This window comes from Scardinius erythrophthalmus, assembly GCF_964197995.2.
Source record: "Scardinius erythrophthalmus genome assembly, chromosome: 2".
NCBI lineage: Eukaryota > Metazoa > Chordata > Actinopteri > Cypriniformes > Leuciscidae > Scardinius > Scardinius erythrophthalmus.
Window position 1 is genome coordinate 21,175,553 of NC_138222.1, and position 19,291 is coordinate 21,194,843.

Here is a 19,291-nt window from a genome sequence, read left to right on the forward strand (position 1 = left end):
TTGTGTAATAAGACTGTTGTTCCCTGCATTTCGACGATGATTGTTTTATAAACAAAGCCCAGATCGAAGAATTTGCAGATCGTCTAATGCTTAAGGATCGAGCAGTCACAATGATAAAGGTTCGCGGTCGTGCGTTGGAACGGTGAGTAAAACTGTTGAACAAATGTCTCTGTGTGTTGTTAGCTCGGCGCGTTAGCACAGCTTTAGCTTCGCCCACACGGCCCGCCCCCAGCCGCTCGGTTTTTTTCGGAAAGACTCGGTACAGCCAATCTTTCAAATAAAAATATAATAAAACAAAAGACTTTTTGGAGATATGAAGGATGCAATATTACTCTATAGGTACTCAAGATTAACAGGAGATTGAGTGAAAATGAGCATTTCACCCCCCCTTTAAACTGTCTTTGCCAGCTGTGGTAAACAGCGCGCATCTCTGCCGTTCATTGATTCATAAACAGAAACCCACGTGAAGAAATTCACGTGAGAAGGAAAAAACTTACTAGTATTCCTCAGCTCGCTCCTCGATATACCCGCACTTCTGAGGGACATTTTCCATTATTATTATTATTCCTCACAGCTGCAAGACGGTGTAAACAAGTAATGATCTGAATAAACTTGTGTGTACTGAACTGAATAAACTTGTGTGCAAAACATGGAGTGTGTTTTCTCGAGCTGATATGGGGGCGTTCACAGGATTGCGCGGATTACCTCAGCCATTTGCGTTTGAATAGCGCACGCTCTCCGTGGGCGGAGTCACATTACATCTGAATCAGCTGTAATTAGCTCGACTGGAATCGCTCTCTTTTAATACAGATTTCACAAGATGAGAATATTTGTTTTTTATATAAATTACTTCATTTAAAAGAAGAGAATTCAAGCTTCATGCCTGTGTGTCTGTATGCCTGTTTGACTGAGTATTTGCTGAGTTATTGTTCATTTTCTGACGCGTTTCAGAATGGACTACACTGGCAGAGAGAAGGCAGAACTCGCCTCGTGTTTATTTTTCTTTATTTGGCAAAAAGCACAACACTTTGTTTTTATTGTGAGTATACACAAAAATAATACACATTTAACAGAATCGATTGATGTATGAAACTTGTTTTGTAAAATCAAAGTCAAAAGAGTATTTCGGGTCTCAATTCAACTCATAAGGAAAAAAGCGAGCAGATCACGCCGGCGTGATTGCCGACCTCTGAGGGTTAATAAATAGAACTGCATGCGTCTTGCGGAAGAACATTGTAGCCGGAGCTACTTCTCTCTGTTTATGTCTATGATGAGTCACTGGGCTTCTCCGCAGCGGTGCCGACCCGACCGGTGTAAAGTAGTCCGAGTATAAACGCTTATTACAGGCTTACCGTAGTGATTCAGGATAAGACAAAAACACGGTTTGAAAAGAGGCATGCATGATGTACTCGCTCATTATATAGCTACAATCATTAACCCTCTGGGGTCTGAGCTGTTTTCTGGGCCCTGGAGGTGTTCTGACATGCTCTGACATTTGTGCTTATTTCTGTTACTTGTGACATTTTCATGGCTAAAGTCTGATTACACTTACCCCTTTTCCACCAAGGCAGAGCTGGTGCTGGTTCGGAGCCAGAGCCTAGTTTCAAATCGGTTCTTTGTTTTTCCACCGCCAAAGCACCAGCTCCGAACCAGTAAAACTGGTTCTTAAGTAGCACCAAATCATTGCAGGGTCTAGAACGGAGCCAAGAAAGAACCGCTTGCGTCAGGGGCTGGGGGCGGGTTTACCGTGACCAACAAGACGAATAGAAACTTGTGACCGCCATTTTTAAATAGCAGCTAGTCGAGCTAATAGCAGCTCGATTATAATATCCGTCTATCCGCGAGCTGCACGAACGCGTTGGATTCCGATGTATTTTTGCAAACCCATGAGCATCCATAGTATTGCAACGTCCGTTATTGTTGATGGCTTGTTCGAGATGCATCGGAGCCGCGAGGACCGATCGGAGCTGCGGGAGTGTTTGGAGAGCATACGACTCCTTGTGCTTTAGATCGCTATCGCAGTGCTTTGATGACATGCGGCGATCGATCTGCGAGAAGCCGATGCATCTCGAACAAGCCTGGCGTGTTTGTGTTTGGCGCTACCGCACTAGCGGTTGCTGGGCAACATGAGACGTATACAGTGACGTAAGATCTGGCTCTGTTGTGGCTCTCTAGCCGGTGGAAAGGCAAACCGGTTCTTAGTAAGCTCGTCAGTCGAACCAACTCTGAACCAGCTCTGGCTCTGGCTCTGAACCAGCACCCGGTTCTTGTTGGTGGAAAAGGGGTGACTGTATTCAGCACAAACTTTGCTACAATAATATATCAGCAGCTTGTATGTAAAAGTTTGTAGTTTTGAGATAATGACATTTATGCGTGGTTTGTGAAAATACAAAAAAAAATTGTCACTGAAATAAGGCCATTAAACCCATACTGATTATTTTTTTCACAAGACTTTTGAAAATTGTATCACGTAGCCTAGAATATTTGCTCCAAAACTATGTGAAAATCGCCCTGACTGCTCATTCAGATAAGACATGTTTGTATGACGTGTTTTGTGTGAGAAAGCTTTATGGGGGAGGTGTGATCACATCATTAATATGTAAGCTTTTCACACCTGAGAAAGACAAAGACCCTCCCCTAACGGCCCTATTAGGAGCTATCAGGCCCTATCATTCTGAGCAACCTTGCACAAAGAATGAGGAGATTTAAAAAAGAATGGCTTTTTGATTGTTTGGATTTATTTACAACACAACATAATACAAAGATACAAAACAAATGACAAAAAAGCACTTATTGAAAACAATGATCCAAAGACAGAGACCTTTGTGCCATTCCTAAAAATATTGTACATACCTTTCATTTCCAAGGTGTTTGATTTTCACTTTACCATGTTCATGTACAGAGACTCATGTGAATGTTGAAGTCAGCAGGACTCAGTGGCATCTGGTCCCTGAAAAAAAAAAAAAAAAAAAAAGTGAACATACTGACATCAAGAGAAAGTTCTGCACGATTTTGGGAATAAATTTTAGATTTTTCTGGTTAAAATTGCTTTTTAAAATTCACAGAATACACACACACACACACACACACACACACACACACAAATGTTTCCAACAATATATAATATTATGAACACCAGGTTTGTTGTGCCTTGTAGGCATAGGCTGTGCGCAGTGCTGCATAAAACTAGATGTACCGCATCGCAGTACAAAATATGACCGCCGCTCAGGCCTGCACTGGCTTTCCACAAAAATAAATGACGTGGAGTAATTTGGCTGTATTGCGTGTTTATGTATATACCTATAAAAAGTAATAGTATGTGCATGTCTGTCTGTGTGTGTGTGTGTGTGTGTTTGTGTATGTGTGTGTCTGTGTGTGTGTCTGTGCGTGTATGTATGTGTGCGCGTGTGTGTTTGTGTGTCTGTGCATGTGGATTTGTATGTGTGTGTATGGGTGTGTGTCTGTGCGTGTGGATGTCAGTGTGTGTGCATGCTTGCATTTGTTTGTATTCCTGCATGTGTGTGTGTGACAGTATCATCCTAAACCAGCAACCCTTCGCTCAACAGCACCATCTACAGGCCGATGAGTGTACAGTCACTAAATGTGCACATAAATGAATTTATTTTATACCCCCCCCCCCATGGATGAAATTCTACAAAACTTAGCAGAGGATACCCCCAGAGGATGTCAAGTTAATCATACACATGAAATATGGTGCAGTTCTGAACATCTCCACTGAAGATAGGGGCGATAAAAGCAGAATAATATTTCATTTTTTATGGGAGGGGCGCAAATCACAAATGACTGATTATGGGCTAGGTTGATGTGGGCCCTTAAGAGTGGGCCCTACATACCATAAAAATTTCTTCATCCTCGGTGCCACGGTTCAGGTAGTTATTTAGGAAAAACTGCATTTTTTTGGGTTTGGGGGGGCCCAGCGCGGGGGGGGGGAGTGGCCCCCGGGGACCAAACGAAATTTTTACGTAGAAGTGTAGTGGGGCTACATGCCCACCAAATTTCATGTTCCCCGGTGCTTCGGTGTCCCTGGTATCGTTGACGAAAAATTTACGGGGGCCCCAGCGTGGGGGGGGGGGGAAGTGGCCCCCGGGGACCAAACGAAATTTTTCCGTAAAAGTCTAGTAGACCAACATACCATAAAAATTTCTTCATCCTCGTTGCCACGGTTCAGGTAGTTATTTAGGAAAAACTGCATTTTTTGGGGTTTGGGGGGGCCCAGCGCGGGGGGGGAGTGGCCCCGGGGACCAAACGAAATTTTTCCTTAGAAGTCTAGTGGGGCTACATGCCCACCAAATTTCATGTTCCCCGGTGCTTCGGTGTCCCTGGTATCGTTGACGAAAAATTTACGGGGGCCCCAGCGCGGGGGGGGGGGGAGTGGCCCCCGGGGACCAAACGAAATTTTTCCGTAAAAGTCTAGTAGACCAACATACCATAAAAATTTCTTCATCCTCGGTGCCACGGTTCAGGTAGTTATTTAGGAAAAACTGCATTTTTTTGGGTTTGGGGGGGCCCAGCACGGGGGGGGAGTGGCCCCCGGGGACCAAACGAAATTTTTCCTTAGAAGTCTAGTGGGGCTACATGCCCACCAAATTTCATGTTCCCCGGTGCTTCGCTGTCCCTGGTATCGTTGACGAAAAATTTACGGGGGCCCCAGCGCAGGGGGGGAAGTGGCCCCCGGGGACCAAACGAAATTTTTCCGTAAAAGTCTAGTAGACCAACATACCATAAAAATTTCTTCATCCTCGGTGCCACGGTTCAGGTAGTTATTTAGGAAAAACTGCATTTTTTGGGGTTTGGGGGGGCCCAGCGCGGGGGGGGAGTGGCCCCCGGGGACCAAACGAAATGTTTCCTTAGAAGTCTAGTGGGGCTGCATGCCCACCAAATTTCATGTTCCCCGGTGCTTCGGTGTCCCTGGTATCGTTGACGAAAAATTTACGGGGGCCCCAGCGCGGGGGGGGAAGTGGCCCCCGGGGACCAAACGAAATTTTTCCGTAAAAGTCTAGTAGACCAACATACCATAAATATTTCTTCATCCTCGGTGCCACGGTTCAGGTAGTTATTTAGGAAAAACTGCATTTTATTGGGTTTGGGGGGGCCCAGCACGGGGGGGGAGTGGCCCCCGGGGACCAAACGAAATTTTTCCTTAGAAGTCTAGTGGGGCTGCATGCCCACCAAATTTCATGTTCCCCGGTGCTTCGGTGTCCCTGGTATCGTTGACGGAAAATTTACGGGGGCCCCAGCGCGGGGGGGGAAGTGGCCCCCGGGGACCAAACGAAATTTTTCCGTAAAAGTCTAGTAGACCAACATACCATAAAAATTTCTTCATCCTCGGTGCCACGGTTCAGGTAGTTATTTAGGAAAAACTGCATTTTTTGGGGTTTGGGGGGGCCCAGCGCGGGGGGGGAGTGGCCCCCGGGGACCAAACAAAATTTTTCCTTAGAAGTCTAGTGGGGCTACATGCCCACCAAATTTCATGTTCCCCGGTGCTTCGGTGTCCCTGGTATCGTTGACGAAAAATTTACGGGGGCCCCAGCGCGGGGGGGGGGAAGTGGCCCCCGGGGACCAAACGAAATTTTTCCGTAAAAGTCTAGTAGACCAACATACCATAAAAATTTCTTCATCCTCGGTGCCACGGTTCAGGTAGTTATTTAGGAAAAACTGCATTTTTTTGGGTTTGGGGGGGCCCAGCACGGGGGGGGAGTGGCCCCCGGGTACCAAACGAAATTTTTCCTTAGAAGTCTAGTGGGGCTGCATGCCCACCAAATTTCATGTTCCCCGGTGCTTCGGTGTCCCTGGTATCGTTGACGAAAAATTTACGGGGGCCCCAGCGCGGGGGGGGGGGGGGGGGAGTGGCCCCCGGGGACCAAACGAAATTTTTCCGTAAAAGTCTAGTAGACCAACATACCATAAAAATTTCTTCATCCTCGGTGCCACGGTTCAGGTAGTTATTTAGGAAAAACTGCATTTTTGGGGGTTTGGGGGGGCCCAGCGCGGGGGGGGAGTGGCCCCCGGGGACCAAACAAAATTTTTCCTTAGAAGTCTAGTGGGGCTACATGCCCACCAAATTTCATGTTCCCCGGTGCTTCGGTGTCCCTGGTATCGTTGACGAAAAATTTACGGGGGCCCCAGCGCGGGGGGGGAAGTGGCCCCCGGGGACCAAACGAAATTTTTCCGTAAAAGTCTAGTAGACCAACATACCATAAAAATTTCTTCATCCTCGGTGCCACGGTTCAGGTAGTTATTTAGGAAAAACTGCATTTTTTTGGGTTTGGGGGGGCCCAGCACGGGGGGGGAGTGGCCCCCGGGGACCAAACGAAATTTTTCCTTAGAAGTCTAGTGGGGCTGCATGCCCACCAAATTTCATGTTCCCCGGTGCTTCGGTGTCCCTGGTATCGTTGACGAAAAATTTACGGGGGCCCCAGCGCGGGGGGGGGAAGTGGCCCCCGGGGACTAAACGAAATTTTTCCGTAAAAGTCTAGTAGACCAACATACCATAAAAATTTCTTCATCCTCGGTGCCACGGTTCAGGTAGTTATTTAGGAAAAACTGCATTTTTTGGGGTTTGGGGGGGCCCAGCGCGGGGGGGGAGTGGCCCCCGGGGACCAAACGAAATTTTTCCTTAGAAGTCTAGTGGGGCTACATGCCCACCAAATTTCATGTTCCCCGGTGCTTCGGTGTCCCTGGTATCGTTGACGAAAAATTCAGTAAGGTGACGAAAAAAAAAAAAAAAAAAAACTTTGACAATCCCTATATGACCGCTTTCGCCAGCTACGCTAGCGGCGGTCATAATAATAATAACAATAACCTATAGCAGCCTATAAATCTTCCAAAAGATTTCAGTAACAACTACGCTAGAGAAAAATATATTGATTATCATATGTTACTTCAAATGTTTCCATTCGTTATGATGATATGAAATGAAATAATAGTAAAAACATAAAGCCGTTTGGGGCGTTTTGCTTTTCAAACGCGATCGCGCTCCAAAATATGAAACATTCAAACGCACAGCATGCTGCAAAATATGATACATTCAAACGCGATCGCGCTTCAAAATATGAAACATTATGGTTACCATATACATATCTACGTTTGAGCAGATATCCACAAACACAGTAACAGTAAACACAGGTCTAAATATTATAATATTCACCATCCACCATATCTAGCAACAGTTCAACTGCAATGTGAAATTTATGCAACAATAACAAACTATGTAAGAATTTCTTACCTTTCATCTTTTTTGTCTTCAAATCGCGTTCTTCTTCTTCTGAGGTAAATCCAATGTAAGCTCACGGCGCGTCTTTCAAACTCGACGAAAAGCAGAGACTTGTGAAGTTTTTTCGTGCTTTGTTTTTGAGGTAACGAGCGCGTTCGCGTTCCATGTGGAGATTTGCATGTGAATCTCTTAAGCGCGCGTGGGCGTGGTCAAATTAAAAATAAGAGCAAGCGTTTGAGATACTGGACATCTTGTTGGTTTTATACAAATTACTTAAACAGAGAATATTTGTTTTCAGTTTGAATCCGATCATTTAAAAGTACACACTTAAATGTTTATAAAGGTATATGGCTCATAAATGTGTGACAAGTAAACGCGTGGGCACGTTTGTCGACCCCAGAGAGTTAAATTCTGAACACAAAGTTATGGACTGCAGCTTTAACAGTTGTCTTTATGAATGTTTTGAATCATCAGATGTAATTGATACACTCGTTATTTGAAGCGACTTTCAAAAGGTGATTTACTCTATTTTGGTTGCTACCGTCAACATCAGTGTTTATACTCGAACTATAAACTTTTATCGCAGTACTTTTGCGATCATTTGAATATTTGTAACACAGAAATATCGTGTGGTTGAAAAGACTGTGAAAGTAAAGCTGTTTTTTCAAATGAAACTTGGGAATTTTGCACGGTTTCTGTATTTTTCAAAAACACTAACGGTTCTGGATAAGAACCAATTCTCGGTTCCCAACCCTATTTATAAGACGAGCTCCAGTTTAGAAGTTCAGAATCTTTTCCTTTCAAGAAGGAAAAAGAAGCCATCTTCAAGAAGCCATCTACAGTTCGCTGTTGAGGTACTGTCATCCGGGGGATGGTGCCTGCATTGCCGCTTCCTCCCGCAGCGTTCTGATGAGTATGACAAATTCTTTCAGATGCCTCCCGTAACGTGGTGTTTCTGCCTGGGCATTCCTCAGTCCGTCTGCCCTCTATACCAGTGGTTCTCAAACTGGGGTCGCGAGTTGGTTTGAAAAATTTCTGTATTTTCTGATTACAATAAATATTTTTGCTAAATGCTAAAAAATTAAGATTACAAATAAATATTTTCTGATTTCTAAAGACAGTGATTAGAAGGTTTAAAAAAAATGTAAATAATATTTCGTGACTCTTGAGATATGACGTCACCATGCGGCAACTGATCGCTAGTTAGCAATACAGCACGCAACTGCACGTGGAAACTGCAAGAATGGATAAATTTGTAATTCGCAAGGTTAAAAATCTTGAGGAAATTGTGGACAGTCTGCCTGAATCATCTGAACCGTGTACCTCTACAAAACACAAGAGCAAGACCCCTTCTGACCAATGTAGGTAACATCGGAAATATCAAGAGTAATTCATAAAATATGGATTCACTTGCACTACTGTCAACGATGTGGACCATCCTCAGTGTGTAATCTGTTCAGAAGTGCTTGCCCATGAAAGTATGAAGCCTGGAAAAATGCAGAGACATTTGGAGACGAGACACCCTGCTTGTGTTGAAAAACCTATAGACTTTTTTCGCAGAAAAGAGAAGGAATTACAGATTCAAATACGCACACTCGCACAACAAACCCAAATTACTGCTAATGCTCTGAAGGCATCTTATGAGGTGGCATACCTGATAGCACAGTCCAAAAAGACACACACGATCGGGGAAACCTTGATTAAGCCCGCAGCTTGCATGGTGAGAAAATTGCAAGTGAGCTTATGACTGATATGACTATCAAGATATCCAGCTTTATGAATGAATGAATGCATGAATGAGGCATTTATATAGCGCTTTCATATGTCTACTGTAGGCCTACACTTAAAAGCGCTTTACAATCATTTCAGGGAATCTCTCCTCAACCACCACCAGTGGTTATTATATTTGAGGAAATCACGGGATCCGGCCAAATTATTGGATAGGATGCACTTAAAATGTATCCAGAACGTATTTACGGTGAAGAGGGAAACAGTGCGGTTACTGTTAAGTGTTCTCGACCCAGATAGTGTTGCCTATTATAGGCGAGCACGAAAACACGTCAAAAACACTGCCACATAAAGTTTCGAACAGATTGTGAACCTACTCCGGCGGAGTCTGTGTGCTCGTCTATAGGCAACGGCATGGTAATGCATGTTGGTAGATTGGCACCTGTCCAATTTTCTTTTTGTTGAAAGCCAAGATAAAAGTAAAAAGCTACTATTTTGTGTAGATCCATGTCCGAGGCAGTTCGACTTCACAAGCGCATTTCTTTACACAGACACACACACACACACAAAATCAGAATTGGAAACAGGCCCTATGCACCAGTGGACGCGCGCCGTTAAGAATGCACACAGACGCAACTTCTACAGAAGACTGTATTGTGGTAATGTTTCGACTTTATTCTCGAAACGTTTAGACTTTAATCTCGAAACGTTTAGACTTTAATCTCGAAACGTTTAGACTTTAATCTCGAAATAGCTTACTAGATTTTCTTTTTTTTGGACGGAATTTTTTTTTTTTTTTATGTTGCGTTTCAGGGCTTACGTATTCATCAGATACACATTTGATGGAAAAATGCACGAGGAAATGCTCTTCTGCTCAGTGCTGGAGGGGACTTGTACCAGCAGTGACATTTTCAACAAGCTGGACACCAGACTAAAAGAGATGCGACTTTCATGGGATAACTGTGTTGGCGTATGTACTGATGGTGCAGGTGCAATGGTAGGTAAAAACAAGGGACTCAAGGCAAAGGTTTTAGAAGTGGCTCCTCATGTTAAGTTAATGCACAGCATCATTCACCGTGAGTCTCTTGCTAGCAAAGCACTTGATAGTGGGCTTAACAGTGTTCTCAAAGGTGCAATCAAAATTGTAAATCATATAAAATCACGTCCAGTAACCACTAGACTGCTAGCCACCCTTTGCAACGAGATGGGCTCGCAGCACGAAGCGCTGCTGTTTCATACCGAAGTCCGGTGGTTATCTCGCGGGAAGGCACTCGGCCGGCTTTACGAACTGCGTGAGGAAGTGCACTCGTTGTTGAAAGAATCTAAATCTGAATTTGCGCACCACCTGACAGATCCAGATTGGTTATCAAAACTTGCTTATTTAGCCTGTATATTCGAAAGGCTTAACATGCTTAATCTTTCATTACAAGGTCCAAACAAACATCTTGATGCATTTGTGAAAAAGCTGGAAAGATGGGCTGAGCGAGTTGAACAAGGTAATGTGGAGATGTTTCCTGAGCTGGATGAACATCTGGAGGAGAATGGACTGAGTCTCGGCAACCTGAAAACACACATCACTGGTCATCTCCACGGCCTTTTGGAACAATTCCATAAGTTTTTTCCAAAAGAGACGCAACCGGAACTGTATGACTGGATACGGCAACCATTCACTGAAAGTAGGACTAATCTCCCCACAAAACTGGAAGATGCTTTGCTGGAGCTGTCCAGTGATCGAACATTAAAAACTTTATTTTCCAGTTCCACACTGCCTGAATTTTGGATCGCAATAGCAGAAGAATACAGAGAGTTATCCGGTGTGGCAATGGATGTACTGCTTCCGTTTGGATCTACTTATTTGTGCGAGCAGACTTTTTCCGCTGTTACATACAGTACATGAAAAATCAGGCCACAGATTAAGCTTTTGTGCACCGAAAAACAAGTGCACCCATCCCACTGAAAGGTAAGCCTAAATTTATATACAGTAATTATGGAAGTTTGTTTCCGCCACATAAGAAAATATTTTAAAAGATTTTTTTTTTTTTTATCTAAAAATTGTTTACATCTCGCTATTCTGACTTTTCTCATAATTGTGAAATATAAACTTGCAGTGCGAGTTCTAAAGTTATAAATGATATAAAGTCGCAATTACCTTTTTTATTTTTTTATTCTGTGGTGGAAACAAGCTTCCATAGGAAGTCGATGTGGATTTAAAACAACTTTTTTTTTTTTTTATTATTGTTTGTGTATTCTGTGGTAGTGGGTCGCGAGTTCTTGTCGATGTTAGTTTAGGGGTCGCTGGCTAAAAAGTTTGAGAACCACTCCTCTATACTATCGGTGGACCTTATGAACTCCGGTGATGAGCTTATGCCGACTAAGTGTCGTGCTCCTCTCACCCAACCCTTTAAAAGGATTTAAGCCCGGCCTTGCACGCTCTCCCCCTGTGGTAGAGTTGTGAGCCGAGCGCTGAGACTGCAGCTAAGGTTCTAAGCATGGACCCTTGATCTGCATATGTGCAAAGCTCCCTGCCTAGAGTGGCGATCTGCCATGTACAAAGCACAAATCACTTAAATTCCTCATTCACACGATAATTAGCCCCTGTCTCAGTGCAGCAGCCTGTCATGGTCAGAAGACGAATTCCCAGTATTCACGAGACCGAAACAGCACCCTGTCTCAGTGCAGCGGTCTGTCGTGGTCAGAAGACGAATTCCCGGCACTCACAATCTCGGTGTAAAAAGCACAGACAAGGAATCTGTTATTGTTTGTGGTTTCTCCCAAACACAGTAATAACTTTTGCAGAAAACCCATGCCAGGTGGGCTATGAGACACCATGTATGTTGCTATGACCTATACGTGTTATAACCTGGATGTTCTATGCAATGCATCTATTGTCCATGCAGGAATCAAGCTAACTAATCTATGTTCAGCATTCATCTTAAGTAGGGGTGTAACGATTCACTTGTTTTCTCGATGCATCGATTACAAATCCTGACGATGCATATGCATCGATCTTGAAACATGTATTTTTGAATCGTGAATCGTTTATTTTTGGACAATAATCGATTTAAAATGCTAAGAATCGAATTAATCACGATTCGATAGCGATTCAGTGCTTTAAAATATATAAACATTAAATGACTACTTGCGCAAATTAATGGAGATGTTTCGCGGCGTCATTCGTGGCCTCACAGCTCTCCTTAAATACAGTGAAAGACAGTAAAGAGTGCTTGCACTCGGTCCCTATAGCTCTCATCTACACATTTTTGAGCAGTCTATGTTTGAGCTCCCCCCAGGACAACCACTGCTGTTCACATGAGCAGATGACAGCTCTCTATCGAGACAAGCAGTAGTCCTGAGTCAATCTGCTCAAGCCATTGATAAAGCTGCCTAGTCATTGCGTGGGCACTGTGAAATAAAACGCTTTCATTGCATGGAAAGAGCAAACACATAATAGGTGTCTAAAATGCATACGCACAGTTCCGATGAATCATGAATGATAAATGAAATTTACCTTATCGCGCCGGCGCGATAGGCTCGTTTTTTTCCGTATGAGTGCAAAAAAATAATAAAATAAAAATATAAATTTTTATCTTTTAGGCTTGTTTTGTACATCAATCGATTCTGTTAAATGTGTATTATTTTTGTGTATACTCACAATAAAAACAAAGTGTTGTGCTTTTTGCCAAATAAAGAAAAATATACGTGATGCGAGTTCTGCCTTCTATCTGCCAGTGTCGTCCATTCTGAAACGCGTCCGAAAATGAACAATAACTCAGCGAATACTCAGTCAAACAGGCATTCAGACACACAGGCATGAAGCTTGAATTCTCTTCTCTTAAATGAAGTAATTTATATAAAAAACAAATATTCTCATTTTGTGAAATCTGTATTAAAAGAGAGCGATTCCAGTCGACCTAATTAGAGCTAATTCAAATGTAATGTGACTCCGCCTACGGAGAGCGCGCACTATTCAAACGCAAATGAATGAGGCACTCCAAGCAAACCTGTGAACGCCCACATATCAGTTTATTCAGATCATTACTTTAACACCGTCTCGCAGCACTGTGAGCAATAACAATAATGAAAAAAGTACCTCAGAAGTGCGGGTATATCGAGGAGCGAGCTGAGGAATACTGTAAGTTTTTTTTTCTTCTCACGTGAATCGGGTTTCTGTTTTTGATGAATGAACGGCAGAGATGCGCGCTGTTTACCACAGCTCGCAAAAAGACAGTTTAAATTTAAATCGCGTGTGTGAATGAATGAGGATGTTTTAGCAAACTGTATTACTATGAGTAAAAATCGACTGAAATATGTTGAAATAAAATGTAGGCTATTTGTATAAGCAATACGTATTAAACTGCAATTTTATATGCCCTAATATTTCATAAAAACAACGTTACAGTCAGGCGAAATATGAAAGACATTTTGTTGACTAGATTTGAGTACAGTTTTTACTGTAGAATATACTGCCACATAAGCTTTTGATGAAAAAAGTACCTCAGAAGTGCGGGTATATCGAGGAGCGAGCTAAGGAATACTGTAAGTTTTTTTTTTCTTCTCACGTGAATCGGGTTTCTGTTTTTGATGAATGAACGGCAGAGATGCGCGCTGTTTACCACAGCTCGCAAAAAGACAGTTTAAATTTAAATCGCGTGTGTGAATGAATGATGATGTTTTAGCAAACTGTATTACTATACTGAGATGAGTAAAAATCGACTGAAATATGTTGAAATAAAATGTAGGCTATTTGTATAAGCAATACGTATTAAACTGCAAATTAACATTTATATGCCCTAATATTTCATAAAAACAACGTTACAGTCAGGCGAAATATGAAAGACAACATTTTGTTGACTAGATTTGAGTACAGTTTTTACTGTAGAATATACTGAATATATATATCAAATAAGCTTTTGTTTAGCAATTTTTATATATATATAAAATAAAGTCATCAACTAAGATGTTAGCTGTTCCAATTTTGGCTATATTCAAACTAATGAATACATAGATAGGCATAAAATGTAGGCCTATAATCTTTTTTTTTTTTTACAAAGAAAGAGTACACTTGAAATATTGTTGAAATTTTAATTATTGTTGTAATTGTAACCTTTTTAATAAAATAGCAAAACATATTTACAAGATAGATGTAAGCAAAATCTTAAATGGTCAATATAAGTCTTCTTCTAATTTTTTGTCCTTGCATTGTGGCTCAGTCAGTCAGAGTCACACCTGAATGAATGGCTAATTTTGCAGAGTCATTATGCATAATGGGTGGGACATTTTGTATTCCAAGGTGTAAACCACTCCTCGTTCACGCCCACTCGCATAATGGCTTTCCAAGCAAAACCTGTTTTACATCAATTTAAATCAATGTATGGTTTTATCTGAACGATAAAGCAAGACTATTTTCACATAATTTTGAAGCCAGAACTCGAAGGAAGAACATCCATTTCTCAAAAGTCTTATTCATGCATATTTATTATGAGTTTTGAGGTCTTCTTTCAGCAACTTTCATTTTTAATTTTTTCAATAACCACGCATAAGCATTATTCTCTTAAAAATAAAAAAATATACATGCATGGTGATCACATATTTTGGTAGCCCTGTTTGTGCTATATAGAGTGAATTTACACCTTTGCCATTAACATGTTTATAAATAACTGAAAAAAGCACAAATGTCAGAGCATGTCAGAACACCTCCAGTGCCCAGAAAACACCTCAGACTCCAGAGGGTTAATGTACGAAGGAAACTGCTGAAATAACTACTTTAATAACACTAAAATAAGAGTGCGTGGTTTATCTATCAATCAGATGCGCATTAAAGTTGCGTTCGCTATTATAGCAAAAGTAGACACCCGGTGCGTTTACTTTCAGAATCATAAGGAAAATATTCCATATAAAGAGAACAAAGAAGCCTTTTTAAATCTTGGCTTATGTAAATTTCTACAAATGCCAATTTATAGGCTATTAAAATAAACTTAATAATAATAGCATCATTAAAAACTAACATGAACTAACATTAACAATGGACAAAATGTTTTGTTTTTTTTGTCCCCACTCCATTACCCCCTGAAGGCCTCTGTGTAATTCACACCCTGACTAAGACACATTAGGGGAAGCTTTTCAATAATCCAATGAATGAATAAAAAAAAAAATGCAGAATTGATTTAATCAAATCGCATCGAATTTTAATGTGAATCGTCTTGTTCTGAATTTGCAAAAATTGTTCTTGAATCGAAAACCCATGAATCGTGAATAGAATCGATTCGCTGTCTACCCAAAGATTCACAGCCCTAGTGTAACAAAGAGGCAGGAATGAAGCAGAGAGAATCCACATGCAAGCACTACTTTAATAAAACAAACAGGTAATCTAGGGAAAACAACGGAACTCAGGACAGGTACATGGTACAGCAACAACGACCAAACAAACAACTGAAGCACAGAGGTTTAAATACACAGGCAAACAAGCTAAACAAGATAACAAGGGGGTGGGGCTAATTAGAAACACCTGGAGAGACTAATAAACGAAAAACTACAAAGGACTACAAAACATGGCATAGAACAGGAAATAACAAAAGTCCACACAAGACAGGAATCAAATTTGTACACGGTATTGCAGCTGTGTAAATAACTGACTGGGTGACTGGCACCGGTGTTACTGCTTAATGATTAAAAAACAACAGTAGGCATGATGTTGTAATTATTCGTCAGAGTACAAACAGCCAACATTAAATGTATTTTATTAATTTTAACTTTGTTGTTTGAGTAACACTTTATAAGTATAAAGTAATAAAGTGCTGTATTAAAAAATATATTTAATTAGCTCATAAAAATATTTAGATCATTTTTTTTTATGCTTTAACTTATTAATCATATAAATGATCTTAAACAAGTAGTAAAGGAGTTGTTAATTGTTATAAGGAGTAAATGGGTTTTCACTTTAGATTAGGTCACGGAAAATCTGAAAATATCATTAAGTGCTTTAAACTAAACTTCATTGGACATTAATTGCATTCATATCAAGTGTTCCTTAAAACGTTTACAAATAAATTACACACACACACACACACACACACACACACACACACACACACACACACACACACGTTGGGTTTCCATGCTTTATGGGGACTGTCCATAGAAATAATTTTTATACTGTAAAAACTGTATATTCTATCCCCTATGCCGAACCCTAACTGATGTATTTTAACATGATAATTTGTATGTTTTTTTTCTACCACATGTACATTTTACATTTGCGTAGACACAGTGTATTGGCATACAGTAATAGAAACATAATAGACACAGTATTGACATTGACAGCATTTTTTATTTCATAATTATTTTTTGTGAATAGTGGTTATGTTTAGCTTTGGGGGTAGAGTTAAGGAATTTATAAATTTATATATGCTTAATGTACATTTTTACACTTAGGTCTAATGCAATTAATGTTCAATAAAGATTTGTTTAAAGTGCCCCTATTATGCTATTTTAAAGGCTCCTAATTTAGTTTTGAAGGTCTTTTACAACAGGTTTACATGCATCAGATATCAAAAAAAGTTTCATTTTCTCATAATATACATCACCACATTTTTCAATGACTCTCAGATGACTTGATGGATGAATCACTGTCTCTAAATCCCTCCTTTCCGTGAGCCTGCTCTGCTTTTCATTGGCCAGACAGCTCAGTCTGTTGTGATTGGTCTACCATGTACAGCACGTCGAAATCAAAAATGCCCATTGCCATAATAACTGAACGTCAGCTCCATCCGGAGGCTTCATACATCTCAGTGATTGTACACACCATAAACTAAAGACAGTAACGAACGATGATGTCGATTTTACCAAATCAATCTGAGCGTGAGTCCGAAGATGAAAGATTGGCAGAACTAGTTATTCAGTCCGAACCTCCATTGCAAGGACGTTTCTCAGTGATACACTACTCGCTTTGAGGTACATTATGAGATGTTGCAACTGTAATTCCTCACCATCAGCATTAACAAGTGTATGTCCATCAACAAACCGATGTGTATATTTCTAATTAATTGCGATGCACAACAAATCTTGCTCCATTCTTTATCTTTACTCAAAGTAGTAAGAATGACAGACAATCTGCATTAATAAACGCAGTTTTAGGTAATAGTGGGCCCACAGCTGATTAGCACAAGTATTTCAGTAAGACAGTAATAACGGAAGTTAGCCAGTTAGCTGGAAACTTACACAATATAAAACACAAAACTAAGTATTTTGAACAACTGGTAGAAAATATATTCATCAACAATTAGTCATACTTACAGGTTGTGATTCTGAGGGGCAAGTTAGTCCAAATAAACTGGGTACTGACCCATCTTCAAGAGCAAGCATTTTGCGAATCCCGCGTTGAACTCCGAGATTTGAGAAGCAGTCGTCACTAAAATGAAGGGAACACAACAAAAGTTTGGGATTATACTGCTGTGGTATATTAAAGGGATAGTTCGGCCAAAAATGATATTTAACCCATGATTTACTCACCCTCAAGCCGTTCGAGATGTATATGTCAATCTTTTTTCAGACGAACACATTTTCAGTTATTTTAGAAAATGACTTACAGTAGATCTTTCAGTGGTTATAATAAGTAATGGGGTCCACCTCCTTCAAGTCCCAAAATGTGCATGCATCCTTCACAAAAGTAATCCATCCGGCTCCAGGGGGATAAACGAAGGCCTTCTGAGGGTAATCCGTGCGGTTTTGTCGTAAAAATATACATGTTTAAAACTTTATAAACGAAAATAACTGGCTTCCGGTAGCGGTCGACGCGCGTTCACGGAGATGGATGCTGGCGTATGACATAGCGCAGGAAGTGTCGTGACATAGAACGAATGTGGCAGTGCAGCCAGAGAGCAGAGCAAAACAAAACTCTACATTCGTTCTACGTCACGACGCTTCCTACGCTACGTCCTACGCCAGCATCCATCTCCGTGAACGCGCGTCGACCGCTACCGGAAGCCAGTTATTTTCATTTATAAAGTTTTAAATATGTATGTGAGTAAATCATGGGTTAAATATCATTTTTGGCAGAACTATCCCTTTAACAATTTAGAGACCACAATATATAAACTATGAATTAACTATAAACTATTAGTTTGCAATTGATTTTTAAGTACTTTATTAATGTACACTTTATTAGCTTAGTTATGTCATAATACTGTATATATATATGCAGCAGAATGTGTACTATCACTGGAGAGCTGACTGATAGAGAATATGAAAATAATATGGTTTCATGTGGTTTTTTTTTTTTTTTGTGGTAAAAATCTTTTCCAGGAAGTTGACTATTCATGCTTTGAGGCCTGAACAGTGGTACAATGATGGAGTAGCTTACCCTAAACTCTCCTGGCTCCATTCAGAACTTCTACCAAAACTATCACGGTGGGCTCTGGAGAGCAAGGCCAGTGAGTTTAAGAGCACCCTGTCCCTCATACCTGTAGAGAAATACAGTATTCTCTACCAGCAGCTGAAAGAAAAGTACAAAGCATTAGTAAAGGTAAGGGTATGTTTTTTTTTTTTTTTTTTTTTTTTTTTTTTTTTTTTTTTTTATAAATGAAATCTTGACTGTCTTTCCACATGCATCAGTGATGAATTGGTCGTAGAGAGAACCAGGATTTCTCCAGTGAGACGGTCAACTTATAGACCTACTATGAATCCAAAATTATACACAAATTAAAGCTGCACTCTGTAATTTTTTTTAGTTGATTCTTAGCAAAAAACACTCAGTTCTTTCAAAAATATATGTGCTCATTAATGTATATTTACTTCTTTCAAGTAATAAAGTATTCTCGTAAGTTTATAATCTGCCATTGAAAGTACATACGGGAGAGGGGTTCGAATGCCAGTCGCCATGTTGCCCTATAATAGTAATATAAATATATTTCATACATTATAGCATATTATAATAGCGTTCCGTATCAGTTCAATACGGAACAAGACTTTTATGTGTCAAATACGGGACGATTCCGTATTATACGTAACGGTTGGCAACCCTAATAACGCCAGAACGACCTCTAGTATAACTTTCGTTACTTTTCCTCACGTCAATGGTGAAAAAGTATTGTTTACCTTGTAACATAAATCTGTGCTGCGACGGATCACAGGTGATAGTTTTAAAGGCGCAATTGGACGAAGTCGAACTGGAAGCCATGTTAATCTTGGAATAATACGGCCACCGTAGTAGTTTAAGCGCCCTCGAAATTGAAAGGAACAGAAACTAATATTCACTGGGTAGTCATATACAATTTCACCGCTAGATGGGGGAAAATATCACACAGTGTAGCTTTAAAGATTTTAAGTGAGAAA

At 40.7% G+C, this 19,291-nt stretch overlaps 1 protein-coding gene across 2 annotated transcripts in view; it reads left to right on the plus strand.

Annotated features, from left to right (window-relative positions):
- Positions 1 to 19,291, plus strand: part of trmt44 (tRNA methyltransferase 44 homolog) — a 181,183-nt gene that overhangs the window by 14,990 nt on the left and 146,902 nt on the right. Inside the window, exons 3-4 of one of the 2 annotated variants that reach the window (XM_081359234.1) lie at positions 10,393 to 10,922; positions 18,263 to 18,482. In XM_081359234.1, coding sequence (XP_081215360.1) covers positions 10,789 to 10,922; positions 18,263 to 18,482 — 354 coding nt within the window. In that variant the 5' untranslated portion in view covers positions 10,393 to 10,788. The remainder of the gene's footprint in view (positions 1 to 10,392; positions 10,923 to 18,262; positions 18,483 to 19,291) is intronic. The other variant, XM_081359233.1, reaches the window with a different exon arrangement.